This window comes from Malaclemys terrapin, chromosome 6 (assembly GCF_027887155.1).
Source record: "Malaclemys terrapin pileata isolate rMalTer1 chromosome 6, rMalTer1.hap1, whole genome shotgun sequence".
Lineage (NCBI taxonomy): Eukaryota > Metazoa > Chordata > Testudines > Emydidae > Malaclemys > Malaclemys terrapin.
In genome coordinates, this window is record NC_071510.1 from 89352136 (window position 1) to 89374768 (window position 22633).

The window sequence follows — 22633 nt, forward strand, 5'->3', positions numbered from 1 at the left end:
GATTCCACAAACATTTCCTGAAATTCTCTGAAACTGAGAAGTATCTAAGTCCAATTTTGAGAAGACTGGCAAGGAAGGAGCTACTGTGCAGCTGAGAGTATTAATTTGCAATAAGTAATAAAGCAAAGCAGCTGAATGACTTTCCTGCTGGAAGGATGGGGCCGAGAAGGCATCTGTTTCAGAGAAAACTTTATGTGGAGGATTCTCTTGAGACGAGTACATATGATTTTTTTCTGAGCACTGAAATGAACTCTTAAAATAGATAAGAGTGCTCTGGATCCTAAGAATCGGTGATAAATCCCAGTGATCAAAGAAGGGAGCATGTTTAGTGGACAACAACCTGGGCTTTTAGAAGAGACTCAGTTTTTACCACTGTTGGGATTTATCACAGATTTTCAAGAGCACTCTAAAACCATCTCGGGATCCTGTCTATTTGGAGAAAGCATGAAACTCTTCCTAGTGAAGGATGGCTGTTACTACAAACAGTCTGAAATAATTCATGGGGCCATGGCAAGACAAAGAAGGGCAGTACTGAAAAAAACTTTAAAAAACAAACAAACCTGGAATCTTAAGTATTTCTAAACAAAAAATGGGTAGACTTTTTAAGGGCTTCAGAATACTACAAAAGAATCACAAGAACATTTTAACATTGAGCGTGTGGAGAAATGACTCAAATGCAGACATGAGAAGAACACTGGCAGGACAATAGGCTCCTTAAGATGGAACTTCTAACACCACCTTGGAAAAAACTTTGGATGAGTTCATAGCACCAATTTATCTTTGTAAAATCTGGTATAAAAGTGTTTTGATCGCTAAAGCATAATGCTTATTTGCTTTGAACTGAAACCATTGCAATCAGGAAAATGATCTTCCATATAAAAATCCTGAACTCTCACGTAATGAATGGAACAAAAGGGGCTTACATTAGTTTTGTCAGTACCTCATTAGTATCCCATTACACTGAGGGCTTTTTAATGAATTGTCAAAACATGTTAAAAGCCCCACATTATCCTGATTTCCCCTCCCCCGTCCCCTCCCCCCAACAAAACAAAACTGCACACTGATCTGGCTTCAACTGATTTGTAACAGGCTAAAATAGTGGTCTTATCACCCAGAGATGTAGTGAGTCTAAGTTAGACATAGGCAGGTGAAGAAGATTGTCAAGCATTTTTTTATGCAGGATAATAAAAGAAGTCCACATAGGACTGTTTGCATGGCTTCTGATAGGCCAGGAGGCCTTTAGCTACCTATTTGGAGATGGAGCTCTCTTATGTTATTAGCCATAATGCCAGAGCAAAACTCCATGTCAAACTGGGAGCCCATGTGACCAACTTCTGAGTGATTATCTGAAGCTATTCAGCCAATGAAATTTGCTTTGGTTATCTGCAACAAAAAATGAGAACTTTCCATTTGGAACTATTAATCAAACCTTAGTCTCTCCAGGAGTTTTGTTATGAGCAGCACTGGTGGAAAGACATACATAAGCAACCTTCCCCAGGGGACACAGAAAGTGTCCTTTGCTAGAGGTCCCTCCTCTAGATTCTGTGAGCAGAATACTAGTTTGGGTGAATTGGGAGGCAATCCAACTCCCATGTCACAACTGTATACAAATCTGATCAATCAGTCTCTGATACAGAGACAATTTATGAGGATCTATCAGAGACTGACTCTGTTTGCAATTGTGCTCTCTTCCCCTACTTGATAGCTCTGAACACCTGCAGGATTATCCAAAAGAGGAAGCAAAATCTGGTGCCTCCCCACCAGTTGATGTAAAAAAAGATGGTGTGATAGCCCATTTGAAACATAATAGTCTTTTAGGTTACCAGGTCTTTAGTGTATTCAAGATTGTCCTTATTTCAAATTACAACGCCTCCCTATAAGAGTAAAAAAACATTTCAGATTCTTGGACCCGTTACTATAACCACCATACCTAAGGTAAAAATTAGCATATAACTTTTATTCACTGTTTTTAAAACTAATGAAAATAAATATTGTTGAAAAATGCAATGTAGACAAATTTTGTTAAAGCCAGAGTCTATTATTATGGTACAGTAAACATAGGGTCATTTTATTTTCAGAAAATCTGGTGAAGTATTTATGTTGTTACGCTATGAGAACTGCAAAAGGTCTGACTTCAAAATATAGTAGGATTCTCCAAAGAACAAAACCTGAAGATCTCATAAGCTATTTTGGGGGGGAAGATATTACTAAAACTGTGCATCTTCCACTTTTTAAAATAAGATTGGGCTCTTACACTTTTCCTTACCAGGACCAGCTTGGGGCTCCTAAATATGATGCTTGCAGAACTTTTACGTTTACAGCATTGCCTTGGATGAAAGAGTCTTCTCATTTTGTAAGCCCGTAAACTTTTACTTGAAGAATTTAGTTTCTTTCTTAAGAATAGATAGTGGGCCTCCAAATGGATCAATGCTCCTTCCTCTCAATGGCCATATGCATGCAACAGAATCCTTTGATAACTACTGTGACAACTCTTTTGAAGCATGTTGATAGCTGGCAAACAATCGAATGCATGTTCTACTTTGAGTCCACTAGAGAAGAAACTCAGAATGCAAGTGGCAGAGCCGCAGAAAAGGAGAGAAAGGGAATAGGATCAAGACCGCCCTGCTGTTCGGCTCCCTGCAATCCAATTAACTTCCTGTTGAGTGGAAAGCTGGAGAGCAAAAAGCATGCAGGTCCCGCAGGACAGGGAGATAGAGAAAAACGTCAGGCAACTGGCTATAGAAAAGTGGGCAACTTTCATAACAAACATACTCCATTTTGTAGCTTTGTGAAAAAATGCTATATTCCATGGCCATAAAATGACAATTCACAGGGCCTTCATCAAGATGAATGGGGCAGTTCATACTTCTCAGTTATTTTTTCAGGCTGGCATAAGTGTATATTCAGTTTACACCATTTACATTCAGTTCAAGTTTTTCCAATTATCGCTATGACTTAAGGGCTAGAAAAACTTTTTTTTTTTTAATATGAAATTACATGGTAAGAAAAGGGAAGTGTTTATTGTGACAGTTTTGAGGTAACTGCACCTCTGATGGTCACAAAAGCATGTGAAAATTAACAAAGCATTTTGCTTTGGTGTTTTACATTCAAAAAGCACTAACCCAAACAACTGAAAATCAAGGAGGGTTTGTCAAATTCCCTACAAATGGAATTGCTAAATTTCACTCAACCCTAGTGCTAAGGCAACAAGCACATGGACCTCCTGTTCTGTGTGCTACTAGTTTTGGGTCCAGTCAGTGATGCGGTAGTAAATTTCCATATGTAAAGCTTCTTTGTTTTAGATCTATATGTAAGAAGTGAGTGCTAATCCATGCACAATGCACAAAATATACTCTACTGTGGCCGGAAAGGATCGCTTGTTTATATAGTCTTACTCTTACCTGTTTTGAGTTGGTTAAATACAGTTTTGCTCCCAAATTTAAGATCTGCAGCTTCACAAGGTCATCTTCATTAGTGAAGCTCTTAGCCATCTTTCTCAAAACATCAGGTGCAATCTTTGGAACTCGTTCACAATATTCCCCAATAAGCCAGAGAATGCTGGCTCTAGCCACAGGAACCTAAATGATGAAAGAGTTAAATACACATTTCACAAATATACTCATTTGTCACTTTAATTTGCTACTGAACATGCATACATATAAATATGCAAGTAATCAAATATTTACTACTGGTACTGTGGTAATACCTAGAAGCCCCAACAAAGATCAAGGCCCCATTATGCTAGACATTGTATATGCAAAAACACCTCTACTCCAATATAACGCGACCGATATAACATGAATTTGGATATAATGCGGTAAAGCAGTGCTCCGGGGGGGAGTGGGGGGTGGGCTGCACACTCGGCGGATCAAAGCAAGTTCGATATAACGTGGTTTCACCTATAACGCGGTAAGATTTTTTGACGCCCGACGACAGCGTTATATCGGGGTAGAGGTGTAGTAAGACAGAGCCTGCTCCAAAGAGCTAACAAGCTAAACAGACAAGTCGAATGAAGGGCACTATTGGAAACAGAGGCACAGGGATGACATGACTTGCCTTTGTTTATAGTGCAAGTAAGTGGAAGAGTGGAGAACAGGACCCAGGTGTGTTCTAGCCACCACACTGTCTCTTTCCAACATGACCTTCAATGGTATGGGGTTATGCATTTTATCCATCATCATTCTATGGAGATATACCTATCTCATAGAGCTGGAAGGGACCTTGAAAGGTCATTGAGTCGAGTCCAGTCCCCTGACTACACAGCAGGACCAAGTACCGTCCCTGACAGATTTTTGCCCCAAAGCCCTAAATGGCCTCCTCAAGGACTGAGCTCACAACCCTGGGTTTAGCAGGCCAGTGCTCAAACCACTGAGCTATCCCTCCCCCCTGTGTTTATTTTCAAGCAACAAAACAATGTTTGGTGGGGTTTTTTTGTTTTTGTTTTGTTTTTTTAACAATAAACTCCCTCAACTCCAGGTTACTGGTTTTGAAGATGCAAGAGACATAGCTCAGGTTGTTGCTAGCCTTCCTTTAGAACGCTTTTTTAAACTCCTCACACTTCACTAAAATGACAATCTGCCTGAATTTTCATTAAAAATTATCTTAAATAGGGTACAATTTTTCTCAAAAGTCTGATGCAAATTGGACATGGAATTTGGGAGCGATGAGGGCTCAAAAATGAAATGATCTCACCTCCTGAATGTTTTTCTAACATTTTTGATGTCCATAGCTACAAGATACCATGGTCAGAAACTCCAAACTGTTCTTAGTATGTTGGTTTTCATAAAGCCTGGTATCTCTGACCACATTTGGTTGGTTTGTTGGTAAAACAACTCAAAATACTGGTTATTAAAGGAAGGTCTAGTGTATAATATGGATTCAATGATGACTTCATAAAGGGAAAGCAGGAATATGCCAAGTGGAGTGGTTAGGAGTTAGACAGAGAGAGCCACATTCAAGGAGGGGGGTGCCCTGTAGTGTCCTAAGGTCAACTTCAAAACCTGCACCACATGCCTCCCCAAGGCATAGCTCTCCTCGCACAACATGGGAGAAAGGTAAGCGGTGGAGGTGTCTGTTGTGTGCCTAGTACAACATGGAAAGCAAGTGCAAGGAAGCTACATGGAGGAAATAGAATTTTTTTGTGGGTAAAAGCAAAGTCCATCTTTGCACATCTTGAAAGTAACAGCATCCCTGTACAGCCTGAAAACTCTGTATGGACTCTTGTCACTAAGCAATGTTTTAAAACAGTAAAAAAAAAAAAACAGATTTGCTGCATGGCAATTGCTTTATAAACACTTCTGCTTAAGAAATTACTGTGACTTTGTAAAGTGTTTTTCACTGCAGTAATGTACAGATATTTTCAACCTTAAGCACCAAAAACGTAGCTGAAGTGGAGTTGAGACTAAATATTACATGCAAAATAAAAAACAAATCTGTGTTACTGCCTCATTTCTCACCTCCTCTGCTCCCTACTTTCCCAACTTGTGCATACCTTAGGTAAACTCCCATTTAAATTAGCTGAAGTTTTGCCTTGAGTAAGGAACACAGGATTGGGACCAAACTTTGGAAAGTCAAAGTTCTGAATATCAAAGCAGCAACCACCACCTCCTTCTGGATATGTTGTGTTTTTTCTTTTCCAGTGTATGGCAATAGGGCAAAAGAGCTAATATATGTATGTGCAATGTGGCATAATTACAGCAGGAACCAGAACATTAAGTTTTCTATCTTTTATGCATTTAAAATCTCAACTATAATATGGCAGTAACTAAATTTATACCAATGCCCCCTCTGCCCCACTTTAATTGTATTCAGTCGAAGAATGCACATGACAATGCCTTTGAAACAAGGAATATATCTTCCTATAGAATCAGAATACTATACCAAGAATTATACAACATTTAATCACGACCCCCAAATTAAGGTGAATGGAGGGCAGGATAGGGTAGTGGGGGTATAAAGGAAGGGTGGAAGAAATCAAGCCCAGCACATTTCTGAGAGTAAAATGACAGGAGAAAGGAGTTTAGTTCTGAAGCAAGAATGCTCAGGAAAAAATAAAAGATCCTTCAAAATAGCAAGTTTGAGACCCCAACAACAGGATAAACCAAAAATCCCCTCTCTTAATGAAAAGAACGAGGATTACTTGTGGCACCTTAGAGACTAACAAATTTATTTGAAGTTTTTTTTTTCTCCTGTTGATAATAGCCCACCTTAACTGATTACTCTCGTTATAGTTAGTATGGCAACACCCATTTTTCTCATGGTGTGTGTGTGTGTGTGTGTGTGTGTGTGTGTGTGTGTGTGTGTGTGTGTGTGTGTGTGTGTATATATATATATATATATATATATATATATATATATATATATATATATATATATATATATATATATACACACACACACACACACACACCCCTTCCTACTGTATTTTCCACTGCATGCATCCGATGAAGTGGGTTTTAGCCCATGAAAGCTTATGCTCAAATACATTTGTTAGTCTCTAAGGTGCCACAAGTACTCCTCGTTCTTTTTGCTGATATAGACTAACATGGCTACCTCTCTTAATGAAGTGAGTTGTTTAAGTATCAAAACCAGAACCGTAGTAGATATTCATTTTCACCTGTTAGCATGCTCAAAACTCAGAATGCAAACAAACTCATGAAGATCTAGGGAACAATGTTAAAAAAAATATACACACAGGCCAAGGTATTTTATTCTATACTTCATACAGTTGCAACTATTCACATCAATAAAAACAGAAGTGTATTATGGGAAAACAAAGGATTCCCACTAATGAGGAGGATCCAAATAGATTGTGGCAAAACAGAGTAATAAGTTCTACCCCAAAAAAAAGCATAAATGAAAAGTCCAAACATTGAAAAGATATGCAAGCGAGGCTTAATGTAACTCCAAAACAATATAATAAAGGAACCATAAAGCCCTAATATATGGCATATTTTCTTGCAACACTGACAGTATTTCCCAACTGTATGGTAGTCTAATGGGCGAGAGTAAGGAGAGACATAGTGAACAACTGTCAAGTGAAAAAGTTTTAAATACAGTTAGAAAATATATTCATGTAATGTGATAAGACTGATGCCATTACTGTACACCAATCTCAGAAGGGAAAGAGGTTATTTCTAATGTTCCAAAGGTTACACTGCATTAAGACCTTACTCCCAATCTATTATTTTAAATTGGGCTAAAGAATAGTAATTGAGTGGTACATTAAATTTTCCAGTACGGGAACAGTTCAAGTTGCCTGCAGTACAGATAGATACCTCTAAATAAGAATATATGGGCAACTTCAGATTTCAGTTATGCTAGATTTATTTTTCTTAAATATTTCATTACATACTTGTTAAAAAAATAGAATTTTACAGGAGACCACCAACTACGCTGGTTTAGGTAGCTGCATCAGAGAAGTCTTTTTGGCTTATAGTTTCTCTTTCATGAAGCAAAAAGGCCACTCACACAGCAGACCATTTCAAGTATATTGTCAATTATCTGAGAAAATTCAATTTAATACTGTCTAAGTTAAACAGGGCCCTAAAATTTGTAACCACTGAGATATATTTAAGCCACTGCATTTATTTTATTCCTTCCAGTGCTTTTTCTGTTAAATTAAAATACTTCACTCAATGTAACTAACTGTTAATGCAAGAACTATAGCAACTTAAAATAGTTTTTGAAATTCAGATTAAAAATTGCACCAGAACGAAGATTCATTTGAACAACAAAAGATAGTCTCATGAGATGTTTCATCTTTTTGTTCCTCTTTTGACAAAGGCAGTTAGCTTGCTATGTAAATACTGTATACATTAAACACAGTAACGTGCAACAAGGATCAATATCAATTAGAGACTATTTGAATCAACCCCAAGCGAAAGCCATTTTAATGAAAAGTATATATGGAACTGATGAACTCAATGTTTCCGTGTCAGTGGATTCGTTAGGGGTCAGAATCACATAATATTTTCAGATTTCTTTTTCCTTGTTTAAGTCTCTCAGTCCTCGTCCATGTAATAGCAAGTGTATGATCCTGCACCCATTGTTTGAGACATTCTAAACCATTCAAAAACAGCAAACAAGAAATGAAGCCACTTCTACTCCTTCATTGCCTTTTCCAGTACAGCGTAAATAGGGACCTTGAATTGACAAAAATACAGGAAATAATACTTCCATTATGTAGTCTTGCTTTGCATTATCCTCAAAGGAAAACAGGATTGTAAATTACTTTGCCTGATGCTTTATTCTATATGCCCTGAGCAAGTGGTTAAGTGCACTTTTCAAACCCTAGTATTAGAAGGCAGTTTGTACTGCCATTTTAACCCATTAACTTGTCGGGAGGGGGGGGGGGGGTTGTGGGAGAGGGAACAAGGCCTTGGCTGCTCAGCAGTTAGAGAAAGACATCTAGAAAGATTTTATAGATCACCCTGTAAGTAGCTTAATTCAATAGCTATTGTGTTTTCAACTAAAACCTTATTGCACAACATGCCATTCTAAAGTAAATCTTGCAAACACCAATTTTATTCACTCAAATTTGTCAAGGAAGGAATCAACCGACATCTAAACTAATAGCAAATTAGACCTAATATTCTGCACCCACACCCAATAGGTTTTGAAATTTAGCTGGGATTAGAAACCGGGTGAAATGGCAGACTGTCTGATAGAAGATGGAAAAGTGCCTGGGAAACAGCAATATGGGGGGGGAGGAGGGGAATTATTGTTTTTTTGTTTTCTGAATTGTTTTTCCACAGTGAAACATTTCAAGGACTCCTCTATTATATGAACCCCAACAATGTGAAATTATTTAAAGGTGATTCCACTCTCTCCTCCAGCTCAGCAGCATTTTTCTTTTTGTTTTATTCCGGTTAAAATCTTACAAATCCAGTATTTACCAGGTTGCACTGCCTCAAAGGAGTATGCATATTCAAGAGAGAAAACTACAAATCTCTAGAACACAAAACAAATGTAATGTATTGCACTTGGAGAGACTTTCATATTAATAGCAGGATGCATGAAGATGTAATTGGTCTAAAGGTTTTAAAAAGTTTTAGTAGTTATTCTAGAGCAGGGCAAAAAGGCAAGACTACGAGCTGCAATTTTGGATTTGGTATAGGAAAAAGCCCATACTCTATGACTCCTCCCCACAATTTAAGGAAGGCAGGTCTTAACCAATGGAAACAGCTAGCCAACATGAAACCTGCACTCTTGGAGCCCATACCTGAAATGCAGCAATAAGAGGATATTCCAGAAGTGCATCCCTCCTGAGGTTTATTTTTGGGGGGAGGGGAGAGACAATGGCAGCAGGGGGAGAGGCGGACGTGCCCTAAGACCACTCCCAAAAGCCTCCCAATCCTATTCTAGTGGCAAGAATGGTAACCTAACCCTCTTTTCCTAGCTACCAATATTTCTTAATCCCTCCTGTCAATGGCATGCCCCAATACAATTTCCCTTCCAAGTGTTAAACTCTACAATGCCACATATCCACCTTAATCTCCCTCCAACTAACAAAGTTGGCAACTCCTCATGCTCCTTTCATCCCAGTGGCAAGTGTTCCTTCCCACCTCCTGATTAAAAATTAGCCCCGCAGACCTGTTTCACAATCAAGCTGTGCCCTTTGACACAACTGAGAATGTCCCTGAAACAGAATGAAAGATGACAGATGCAATATACCATCAATACATGGAAAAAGTTGGCTTAGTAATGCTAGATGAGGGCAAGAGAACAGCGAAGCAGAGATCCCAACACCTAGCAAGTGGCACCGGGCAGAACAGTGAGTGCTTGCTCCTGGGCACAATGTGCCCCTGCCAATCTTTAATGGGAGGGAGAACCTAATTTAGAACATACTTAGACTGTAAACTCTTCAGAACAGCAATGTCTTTCTTATCATAGAAGATCGGGGTTGGAAGAGACCTCAGGAGGTCATTTAGTCCAATCCCCTGCTCAAAGCAGGACCAACACCAACTAAATCATCCCAGCCAAGGCTTTGTCAAGCCGGTCCTTAAAAACCTCTAAGGATTCCAGTGCTTCACCACCCTCCTAGTGAAATAGTTTTTCCTAATATCCAACCTAGACCTCCCCCACTGCAACTTGACACCATTGCTTCTTGTTCTCTCATCTGCCACCATTGAGAACAGCCTAGCTCCATCATCTTTGGGACCCCCCCTTCAGGTAGTTGAAAGCTGTTCTCAAATCCCCCCTCACTCTTCTCTTCTGCAGACTGAATAACCGCAGTTCCCTCAGCCTCTCCTCGTAAGTCATGAGCCCCAGGCCCCTAATCATTTTCGTTGCCCTCTGCTGGACTCTCTCCAATTTGTCCACATCCCTCTTGTACTGGGGGGACCAAAACTGGACGCAATACTCCAGATGTGGCCTCACCAGTGCTGAATAGAGGGGAATAATCACTTCCCTCAATCTGCTGGCAATGCTCCTACTAATACAGTCCAATATGCCATTGGCCTTCTTGGCAACAAGGGCACACTGCTGACTCATATCCAGCTTCTTGTCCACTGTAATCTCCAGGTCCTTTTCTGCAGAACTGCCGCTTAGCCAGTCAGTCCCCAGCCTGTAGCAGTGTATGGGATTCTTCCTTTCTAAGTGCAGATCTCTGCACTTGTCCTTGTTGAACCTCATCTTTTGGCCCAATCCTCCAATTTGTCTAGGTCACTCTGGACCCTATCCGTACCCTCCAGCGTATCTACCTCTCCCTCCAGCTTAGTATCATCTGCAAACTTGCTGAGGGTGCAATTAATCCCATCATCCAGATCATTAATAAAGATGTTGGACAAAACCAGCCCCCGGACTGGGGCACTCCACTTGATACCGGCTGCCAACTAGACATCAAGCCGTTGATCACTACCTGTTGAGCCCGACAATCTAGCCAGCTTTCTATCCACTTTATAGTCCATTCATGCATCTTATGTATCTGTAGAAAGCCTAGCACAGTAAGGATTGAGTCCAACTGCTACTGCAATATGAATAGGCTTGGCAGAATTCAATTTTTATTTTTTCTATTGTCAATGATTTTTATCAATTTTTATTTTTACGATGTTTTTTATTTTTACATTTGTGGAGGTAGGGTTGGGGCTAGGGCAGCACTGACAGTGGGCTGCAGGGGCTCCCTGCGTAGTCACGTGTGTCAGGACACCAAGGAGCAAGGTGCAGGGGAAGCTGCAGTCATCCTGGCCCGGTGGAGCACAGACCCCCTGGCCAGGACTGTAAGGAGTAGCACGAGTTGTTGGCCACTGCCCCGCTGATGAACAGTTCCTGCCCGGGGATGGCTCCCAAACTATTGGCTGGCAAATGAGTGAGTGGGACCATAACAGTAGAGCAGCAAAGGGCTCCCTGCATGGTTTCAGGGCCCATGACACCTGATCCAAGCAGGCACAATGTCTGGGGAAGGCTGCGGCTCTGGCACTATCAGCTGGTGGTTAGAGAGCAGGTCCATGACAGCGGGGGTGCAGTGGACTTGCCCTGCACTGCCATGGGAGCCACTGAGCAGTGGGATAGCCTCCCTCATGGCCAAGAATTCTGCCTCCTCCTTCTTGCGGTCCTGGCCATGGTCTCAGCTCTATCTTGCCAGGACCGCAGCCTCCCCTGCACCTTATTGCCTGCAGGGATCAGGTGACAATAGTCCTGAGGCAGCACAGGGAGCCCTCTGCAGCCCCATTGTCAGGGACCCACTCACTCACTCCTGTGACAGCAGGGCTGCAGAGGGCTCCCTGTATGGTGGCAGAGCCGGTGATACCCTATCCCTGCAGGCAAGTCAACTGTTACTGATTGATTTTCTCCCATCGATTTCTGTGTGTCAGCTGAAATCGACATTTACCGACAGTTATCGATTAAAACAGAATCCTGCCAAGCCTAAATAAGAATAATAATTTAACTAGTAGGGGGAAAACTACAAATGGATAGAAGCACTGCAGTAGCATGCTAGAAGAGAATCAAAACTTAGACTAGTTGGGTTTTCAGAGAAGTTAACTGTCAGAGGCATTTTTTGTTAAAAGATGGTAGCAAGTCTTTTTATGATAATTAGGATGTGCTGAATCCAAATATGGTTGTTGCCAACCTGCATGTTGTATGTAAAGGCCTCTACCAAGAGAGCAAAGTAACACATGGAAATTGCTTAAGTGTAAATCTTTATTTTCCTTTCATTTAGGATTAACATACTTCAGTTGGATCTTAATGAGCTGTTGGATATAACAGAAGTGATCAAATAACATGCAGAACACTTTTTACAAAACTATTGAATTTCAGTTTCTTATTTGCAAGAGGTACTAGAAATAATTTAATAGGTTATACAACTATGACTGATCATGCTTACATGGCTCTTAAAACTTGATCATTAGCATCTTGAAATAAAAGTACACAACCTGCTTATCTATCAGAAATACAACACAATCTAAAAACACCTGTTTTTACAAGTGAAATTACTTTCTTGACTAAACATTCAGTAAATATTTTGATGCACACAAGTTTCACTATTGTGAAACTTTTCAAGAAATTGTTGAATAATTGTTGAATAATTATTTCAAGAAACTTTGATATACAGTGGCAGACTGAATCAACATCCTATTAGGTCAATTATTATAACAATATCTACTTATTTGACAATACTGTCCTTATGCACTGTCAGATACATTGACACAATCTTGTTCCAGTTGTCTATATTTGCATGCTCCTGTACAAACAAGTCATGTTGTCCTGCACCTACATTCTGCACCCTATTGTGTGGCCACAGAATATTGCCTCCATGCAATCTGCTGGAATTGGTGGCAATGACAAACTGTAGCACCAGATCTCCATCCTTCTGTTTCCAACCCACTCTATTTGAAAGAGGAAGTACTGCATTTGGGCAGTGGACCGGTCTCTAAACTAGTGCCTGGTAATGAGATCCGTGCATGTGAAAAAAAACTGCATCACTATTTGGGGATAGAGCTTTCGATGACCACAAGCATGTGAACAAAATGGCACATATTTTGTCAGTGCTCTGGACTTCTACATACATCTTCTAAATAAACTCTGCTACAGTTTTCACCTTCAGGTCCAGGTCCAAGGTGTGTTAGAAGCTGATGACATTGCTGAAAAACTTTCCATGTTGTCTTCTTGCTATGTTCAGCATCACAACCAGTCAGACCATGATTTTTCAAACAGTTTCCAGAACAGTGGGTCCCTATTATAGTTGCTCACAAATGGCATGAACAGGAGAGTACTTTGGTTCCTTTGATGTGCCAGCTTTCATCCATGTCCTTTTGCTATAGTGAGCCAGTAAGAGAATATGCACATCAGTCTACCTGACTGCAACAACCAACACTGTTGGTACCCCTGTGAACGCAGCATAAAATCATTCTTGTGTCTGCTTCTTTCTGATGAGCCCACAGCTGATTGGTCTCAACTATTGCTGTTGAGCATCTTATTTCAGCCTCATCCTGAAAGCCACCAGCCAGAATGATTTTATCATGTTGTGCTTGTCTCATTAGTTGCTCAGACAAAAATATTTCAAGGTCCTCATTTTCTGGAACTGCCAGGAAATTCATCCAATTACTGTGTGTGGAAGAGGCACATATCTTCCTTCCACTACTCTTCGGATGGGTCTTGTACCTCTCTTGAGCATTTCTACATTGTATCACTCTTAGTAGACTCCTTGCAATACCTGTCAAACACATCATAATTTATTCTGTAGAAGTCTGCTTCAGATTTTACAAATATTCCTGCAGGGTCTCCAAACATTTTAGTTCCAGACGGCTTCCAGAAGCTTGTGCATCTATTACACAGGGGTAACTGTTGGCAGGCAGTGGACATCAGCTGTCAGTACATCACCGAGTATTGCTTTTGTGCCTGTTCTTAGACTGCCATTTGACTGTGCTAATGCCAAAGGGCAGGCATTAACTCATGTTTCAAAATTTGTTGCAAATTGACAGTCTTGCCGGCTTCATAGCCTGAGATTAATCACTGAAGAATATTTCTGTCTACCTTCATGGTAAAGGCTTTTCCTTTGACTTCTTCCCCCGCCTCATATAGCATGGAAGAAGTTGGAGCATTATTTTTTGGCAGCGGATCATAAATGCATACATGTCTAGGCTCGTCCTCTTCTGTCACAAGCTATTTCTCCACAAAACTGTCCAATTGCACTTGTCCTAGGATCTCTGCATGCAACATTGCATCTTCTACGGCTTTAGTAGCCAGATCTTTTGTTTCCATATTTTGCAATGAAGAGGATAGTTCCTCGCCAGAGAAAACCTTGAATCTCTGAAGTGTTCATAAGAGGGCATTCTCATCTTCATTGTCACATTGCTTCCTTGACTTTCTTGACTGCTGTGAGTAAGTTGGTCATCCAAGCCAACAAGGAACAAGGGTCAGGTGTCTGTTGCAATTTGGGCTCTTAGATTGTAAGTCAAGGCCTATTTACTGAGGGCTGAACAAATCTTGGTGATGCCTGCAATTCCACCTTTCTTTCCTGTGCCATTAAGCCACTCTTGGCTCTAATTAGGATCCATTTGGTTGAACTTCAGACATGATCTCTTGAAAACAAAGTTCCCTTGCTGGAACTCCATGACCATTTCAGTCAATAATTGATGCAATTCTGTGATGCAGATGGCGCCCCACTGTACATAATTTGTGTGGTCAGATCTCATGGAGAATGACAGCACACATTTGAAGGTGAAGAGATGCAGCTCTCAATTTCCTTCTCTCTGGGCACAGCTGAATATGAGTGGTAGGCCACCATTTCCATGTACTGCCACCAAAACCTGAAGTTCACATTACCTTCACCTTTGCTGGTCACAAATGTAGAGATGAGATTTCAAAATCTATGTGAAGCACAAACTGATATGAGCTCACCATAACAATGTGACCGAACAGCTTTAATTATATCCTCTTTGAGCTCCTGATCATGTGTTGCTATGAAGTCCAAGTGTTGTGGAAGAAGCAGGCTCCACAGTGCTTGAAATGTCAATTTGTGAGTCTGCATTGCTCTAGCATATGACTTGCCATTCATAGTTTGTTCTGTGGAGTTTGGTCTAAAAACATCACCTTCAATCCAGACATCTGTTCCCTCCGAAGCCTGTGTGTGCTGACCTTAGAATTTTTCAAAGTTCATTCAGATATGAAGGCTTCCTAATCATGAAATAAGCCACTCTCTGTACTCGGGTGTGGCCCATTTTAGTTCCATTTAGTGTACAGTACAGAGCTTCATCAACTGTTAAAACCACATATTGCTGCCCATGCACTGATGACATATTTGCATCCCTGTGCAACAGTAACAAGGGTGTCTAGATCATGGGTAGAGGCTTGAATGACGGATGAGTATCCAATGGTAGTTATTACTGGTTCTGTTGTCATGTGCAATTGGTTAAAATGTGTCCATCCACATGCTTATTTTGAAGTTTAATGATAAAAAGTCAGATCAGAGGCTCTTGCCTGCACTGCAGCTTTACAGTTTTCTTCAAATTCAGAGTACCACTCTTTGCCAACAGGGTCCCTGAATACTGGTTTAGCTTCATCATTTCTTACACTGACTGGTATGACTGTGTCACCTAAATCATGAACACCAAGTATGCTGTTTGATGACTTTAGATCAATCAACGTCAGATTTGGGCAAGTCATCTTTGCCAAGCAGCGATTTGGGTTCATGAAATGTGTTTTTGCCATCCAGAGAAGCATAATGTATGTTAATATTGTCAGCTACATAATGAATACATTTCCTGGGAATCAGATTAGGAGGAACAACCGCAACCATTCTCATCATCCATTGTTTGCCAGGTTTTCTCTGCTAAGGCTTTGTCCACCTTTAAAATTCATTCATAATACATACAGTGGCCAGACTCATGAAAAAGCAGAATGAGTTGTTTTGCCCAGTTGCCTGATGGACGGTGCACCCCAGACCAACATGTTTTGATGTCCATTACTTTCCACTGTTCACACCATATATAATGAGCTACACTAAGCACCTTGAATTTCACTGATTCTTGTTTCTTAAGGTTCTCTTCATCAGCATCGCCCTCAAGAAAAGATTGGCCTTCATACAGCAAGTGGAGGAACATGTACAGGCAATCAGCTGCATCATCGTCACGGACACTGAAACCTTTGTGGTCAGGGTGTGAAATTTTCAGTGCAACATGTACCAGTGTCAGAAATGTGTCTTCTTGGGAATGGTCATCTCATTATTTGTGAGATAGGTACATATATTATACTTGGCTGGGCATAAGAGTGTTTATCTCTCAGCAGGCGACCAATCAGGCAAGGAAGTGAACTGAAATAAAATCCCAATACGAGTTTGGAGATTTTCCTTGAATTATGATTTTCAACTGATGTAAAGTAAGTGTGTGGAATTTCAAAGACAGTTTCCTTTGCAAGATTGCAGTAACAATGCTAAACCTCAGGCAGCTCAAAAACATGGCCTTGACTGGCTGCTTTCTGAAGCCCATTTTGAATTACTGACACTGCTGTGTCAGTAATTTTTGTGCCTTCACTCCTTTTCATCAGACTTCATAAACAGGATGTAACAAGTCAGGTGGTACCTGCCTTCAGCAGCTATGAGGTCATTTACTTCCAGCTAAATGATCATTTTGTAGCCAAATACTGCTGCTTGCATTAGCTGTTCACTCACCTTGAATGTAGTTGCAGAGATGAGTCTCTGTTCTGGGAGCACTTCTTGACAAAAAACTTGCAACATCTCCAGGAAGGAGGTTTCACAGAACTGGATTTTCTTGTTCTATGGACACTAGTGTCTTTACTGGGATCACTACAGCTTGCCACATGATATACTCGTTGCAGATGCTCTTGCTTTCAGTAGCCTCTGGATTTTAATTTTGTCAGTGTATTGGGCATAGCACTTTCTGTGCCACATGACTGATACTATCTGTTCTGAACGAAAGATGGACTCAGTTCTGTTAATGGCCTCTCTATATTTGACACCTTGTAGTTTCTTTCTAATGGGTGTTGCCTCCATTATTCTATGCAATCCTTATTCACTTGCTTCATGCATATCTTCTTTATCTGATTCTTGGAAAATAATGCAGAGACTTCAGGAAACTGGAGTGGATCTCCTGAGACTCACTACTGGTTCTATGGTTTACATATAGCTTTAACCAATAAGAATGTCATAAACCACCACCTCTAACTTACGGTGCCTCCCTCGATTTGTAAAAAATCCCTGTGATGTTGCACTCTATATGTTTTATGGAAATATGTTTATAAGCGTGAATATGATGTAACTGGAATATGCTTCATGCAAAGGGTCTCTTGTAAGGTATCATTACAAACCTTATAATCTACTGAGTGTGTTCATCCTATTTGTATGAATGTATCATTCTTGTATCTAAAACTAGAAATATGAAGTATTACTCTGAAGTCCTATTGTAATTATGCAAAGTGTGGGCCATTAATGGTGGCTTATGATCTTGATGGCTCCCATTAATTAGAACATGTGGTTGTAAACAGCTCTGTTCACTTCTAAGCCTTCCTGTGAGAGTCAGGCCAGAAAGAATGGAGGCTTGGGATCTCACAGGACATGTGCCCATATCACCTGGTACTGCAATCCATCTTAAACCCGGTGCTTTTCCATTTAGAAGGAAGGGTGGGAACCCAGAGAGAGAGACAATGGATTCCCACCTTGTGCCAAAGACATAAAAGGGGGTGGGGAACAGAACAAAGGGGGCTGCAGTCATGAGAAAACCCCTAGTTACCACCTGAGCTGGAACTAACAAGAACTGTACCAGAGGAAAGGCTTGGGCCCAAACTAAGGAGTCTAGTCTGTGAAAGAAGCTTATTGGAACATCTCTGAGGGGGAGATTCACCTGTATTCAGTTTCTTAATGTATTAGGCTTAGACTTGCATGTTTTGTTTTATTTTGCTTGGTAACTTATTTGTTCTGTTTGTTATTACTTGAAACCACTTAAATCCTACTTTTTATACTTAATAAAATCATTTTTATTATTAAACCCAGAGTAAGTGATTAATACCTGGGAGAGCAAACAGCTGTGCATACATCTCTATCAGTGTTATAGAGGGCAGACAATTTAGGAGTTTAACATATATACGTTTTATACAGAGTAAAACGGATTTATTTGGGGTTTGGATCCCATTGGGAACTGGGTGTCTGGGTGCTGGAGATAGGCGACTTGCTGATCAGTTTTTGGTTAAAGTCTGCAGTTTTGGGGGCATGGACCAGACCTGGATCTGTGTTGCATCAGACTACCATGTCTGGATCAACAAGGCAGGGTTCTGGAGTCCCAAGTTGACAGGGAAAACAGGCTGAGGTAGTTTCAGCACATCAGGTAACAGTCCCAAAGAGGTCTCTGTGACCGAACCCATCACAATCCCACCACCATCTTTTCTATGTTAATTATACTCCAACTACAAGTCATTATGTAACTATAAAACAAAATACTAAGAAAGCAAGAAAATGAGAAATTGATTTCACATATTGCAGGAAAATAACTTGTGTTATGATTAACTTATTTCTAATATTATGATATACAGATGACTAAAATGCTAGAAAGAGTTGAATATTAGGGTGCAATTAGGGTGTTAAAACCATGAAGTGTGTCTTCTCATTTCTGTTCTTAATAGAATGAAGAAGAATTATGTCAAATAGTTTGATTTTACTGACAGGTACATGGGAACACTGTTGGTAAGACAAACATTTCTGGTGAAGTTTGGTGTCCATATTTATTTGCAAGTTTGAGCTTGCGAATAAATTACACTCAAAATTCAGCTTGGTAACAACTATTTTCAAAATCAGCAGGTTCAAACTACGTTAGAAAATGTTACCAACTTTTAACAAAAAATGCCTCTAAACCCTTATAGAAGATTAGACTGAAATCTCAGAATCAGTCTATTTTCTATCTATACTGAAAAATGCAAGACATTCCAACAGTTTTTGAACATCCACCCTTTGATTTCATAAAAAGGATAACATGGAATGTGGATGTGTCAGGGCAACACAAAAAAAAGATAATTAATGAGGATATTAGCTATTCCAAAGTGCTGTCAAATTTATGGGTGAGCATTCAGGCATTATTCCTTTGAATCAAGTCACTGTTCTGCAGTACACATATTGTGCCCCATAAGAGAGCAACATAGGACAATATTTGACAAGTGCTCTTTCCCCACATTTTTTTTTTTTTAATTTTGGCGTTATTAGGTACATTAATTAAGGCTGCTGTCACACACACCTTTAAAAAAAACAGCAGACCTAACATCAAGATGAACATCACATAGGTTTCTCATCCACAATTTACTAAATTTTAAATTGTAAAGAGTGATGACAGATTGTCTACTTCATGTTTAACTTGGCTGGCAGTGAATACTATCATTTTTAAAGAGCTTGAGTTTGAGAGATTTTTCTTGTTTAATATCTTCAGTTACTAAAGCTACTAGATTTTTGAGGCACATCTCAAAGTTAGAAAGTGAGGGTTCTTGGGATGTGTGAAGGGAAGGGGTTGGCATACAGCTGTATTGAATAATATTTATTTATATAGCTAAGCACTCTACAAAACAGAGAAAAAGACCTGGGTTCCTGCCCAAAAGAGCTTATGAGAAGTTCAGACATACTACAAGTGATGACAGGAACAAGTAGGTAAAAGGAAAATAAAGATTTTAAAGAACACCACATGATGAGTTCCAGTCATTCAGAACCAACACTGCACTGTGTAGAGGGTACAAAGCATGGACTTGCTCAGAATTTTTGTTGTAAACGAGAGATTGAATCTTAGCATGGCTTCAAATAGCCCTGCAATTATTTGTTATTGAACTTCCTAACACTGCTTTATAATTGGTCAGACATATTTAGCTTGCTGTCCTATCACATTTTAAACGACTTCTTAGGCAACTTCCACAAGAATTAGTAAATTTCATACTGCGTGACACCTCAGAGCAACATTGCTGTACAGGATTTTTCTTCCTGAATCTAGTGTCCACGAGGCACCTCCTCACTGAAAATGACAAACCCATCAGCCCAATACAGGTGAAATTTATAACAAAAAAACTTCGAATGCACAAATGGCACTCTATCCAATTTGTAGCCATTAAAACAAACAAAAATACCCTAACTATACACACACACACATTCAAGGAAAGTATATTGGAAAAGATTAAAAGGAATTATTTTCTAGTGACAAGTGTCTTGTTTTTCTTTTATTCCTTTTATTTAATTTTTGTCATTTTCACAGGGTCAAATTCAACTCTGTTATAAGCTGGGACAAAAACATTTGCCCCATTTATATGAAAGCTCAATGTAGCTCACAGTATTTTACTCTGTTTTCCTTTATGCCACAATTTCCTAAGATGCCAAACTCTTACATCAATCATATATGTATTCTTACAACAACTTGAAGTTCCAATCCCCACTTACATTTAAGTGAGCCACTTCACCCACACCATTTAAGGAGGGGAAACAGGATAATAGGCAAGTACATCTTTTCTAGTTTCACTAAAGAATCTTGAAACCAACTTAGGAGGGGTGACTGTTTCCAAGCAAAACCAATGAAAAAGAATTGCCTGACTACTCCTTTAAAAAAAAAAAAAAAAAAAAAAAAAAAAATAGGGAAGTTTTTAAATCCTTGCTTAATATCTCACACAGCAGACATTGAGGCAGATGTTATTTTAGCTGTCAACCCTTTGTGAAATAATTTTTTTTATGTATATTTGCAACTATGAGCTAAATGTTAAGAGCACACTAATGCATGGAAAAGTAAGGGGAATGTGTGCCACATGCAAACACTGAATCCTGTTTCATTTTAGTTCTTACACTGAGCTTTTAAGATCCCTGACCTCATTCACTGACCACCTTGGAAGTTTGTAGAAAAAATGCATATTATAAAGACTGGGCATGCTATCTTAACTTGGCATTACCTGACATATGAGAGCTTAACTGTGCATTTTTAAAGATCTCAACATAATTTAATTTAATTTCCTATACTGACTTTTTAAAAGGAAAATAAGTCAATCTAAAACAGGGGTCGGCAACATTCGGCATGCGGCTCGCCAAGATCAGCACCCTGGCAGGCCGGGACAGTTTATTTACCTGCTGACGCAGCAGGTTCGGCCGATCGCGGCCCCCACTGGCTGCGGTTCGCCATCCCGGGCCAATGGGGGCGGCGAGAAGCCATGGCCAGCACATCGCTCGCCCACGCCGCTTCTTGCCGCCCCCATTGGCCCGGGACGGCGAACCGCGGCCAGTGGGGGCCGCGATCGGCCGAACCTGCCGCGTCAGCAGGTAAATAAACTGGCCTGGCCCAGCCCGCCAGGGTGCTTACCCTGGCAAGCCCTGTGCCGAACGTTGCCGACCCCTGATCTAAAATTAGTTGGCCACAAAGAAGAATACTCTATCCCATACAAGGGATGCACTGAAAGAGACAGGGTTCTTAGGGACAGACAGTAGGCCTTCCTCTTGATGATCCAGCACATTTGACTCCAGCAGAGCAGTTTAATAAACAAAGCTCTTATCATGAAAATGGGACAGTAACTTTTTAAGAGAGTGATCTAAATCTAAAGTCTAGAAAAACGTCAATCCACTATTAAGTCTTTGATAGGGACTGGTATTTGATGCTTCCAAAGAAAGTGCAAGAAAACCACATAGTGGACAGTTATGGAATAATCAGCCCACAGAGGAAATTTCTTTAAGGTGACCACTAGAAAAATTATAACAATCACTTCCTACATAACCCTGGTCCACACTACAGAGTTAAGCTGACATAAGGCTGCTAACTGTATAAGTGTCTACACTAAAGTGCAGCTCCCACTGATCTAACTCACCCACTACACCAACTTAACTCCACCTCCAAGACAGGCATAGCGCTTAGGTCAATATAGTTAGGTCAACGCAGCATCAGTGCAGACACTGTTATGCTTACATCAAATGATGCTGCCTTTCAGAAGCTGTTCCACAATGCATCACACTGAATCGGTGCAAGCGCTCCTCGTGAGGATGCGCACCGCCAACACAAGGAATGTAATGTGGACATGCAAAAGTGATGTAATTACTGTGATGGCTTTAGTCAACGTAATTTAGGTCGACTTAATTTTGTAGTTTAGACTTGCCCTTAGAGTGCACTCTGATTTAATTTATTTTAAAACTTAGCTTTTAAAAGATAGTTTTAAACCTTCCACCATATCCCAAATCAGGAGCTCAAGCCCTGTAGCTAGTTAAAAATTGCTTGCCATTTCTTGCCACTGTATGATGTATGAATACACCTCTACCTCGATATAACGCGACCCAACATAACACGAATTCGGATACAACGCAGTAAAGCAGTGCTCCGGGGGGGGCGGGGACTACGCACTCCAGTGGATCAAAGCAAGTTCAATATAACGCTGTTTCACCTATAACGCAGTAAGATTTTTTGGCTCCCGAGGACAGCATTATATCGAGGTAGAGGTGTATATCAGACCTACAGTAATACAATCCCACACCGCAACAATATTCTGTCATCTGCTTCTTGCAGAGCCAGGGGAAAGCACAGGTCACTCATTATACCTAAAATGCAGGGATTGTTTTACTACTCTCCCTAATAAACTGAGGAAGAGAACGGTGGTGCAGGAGAGGATAGTCTGACAGCCAAGAGGCCAAGGAAGGGGACACTATGTCAAATAGGTTTCATGGGTGTACTCTTTCTGGGAGATACTTCTA

At 40.2% G+C, this 22633-nt stretch overlaps 1 protein-coding gene across 2 annotated transcripts in view; it reads right to left on the minus strand.

The window, feature by feature from the left end:
* The window catches only part of AP3B1 (adaptor related protein complex 3 subunit beta 1), a 272041-nt gene that overhangs the window by 112143 nt on the left and 137265 nt on the right, over nucleotides 1-22633 (minus strand). For both annotated transcript variants that reach the window (XM_054031900.1, XM_054031899.1), the window contains one exon: nucleotides 3402-3578. In XM_054031900.1, the coding sequence (XP_053887875.1) occupies nucleotides 3402-3578 (177 nt within the window). The remainder of the gene's footprint in view (nucleotides 1-3401; nucleotides 3579-22633) is intronic.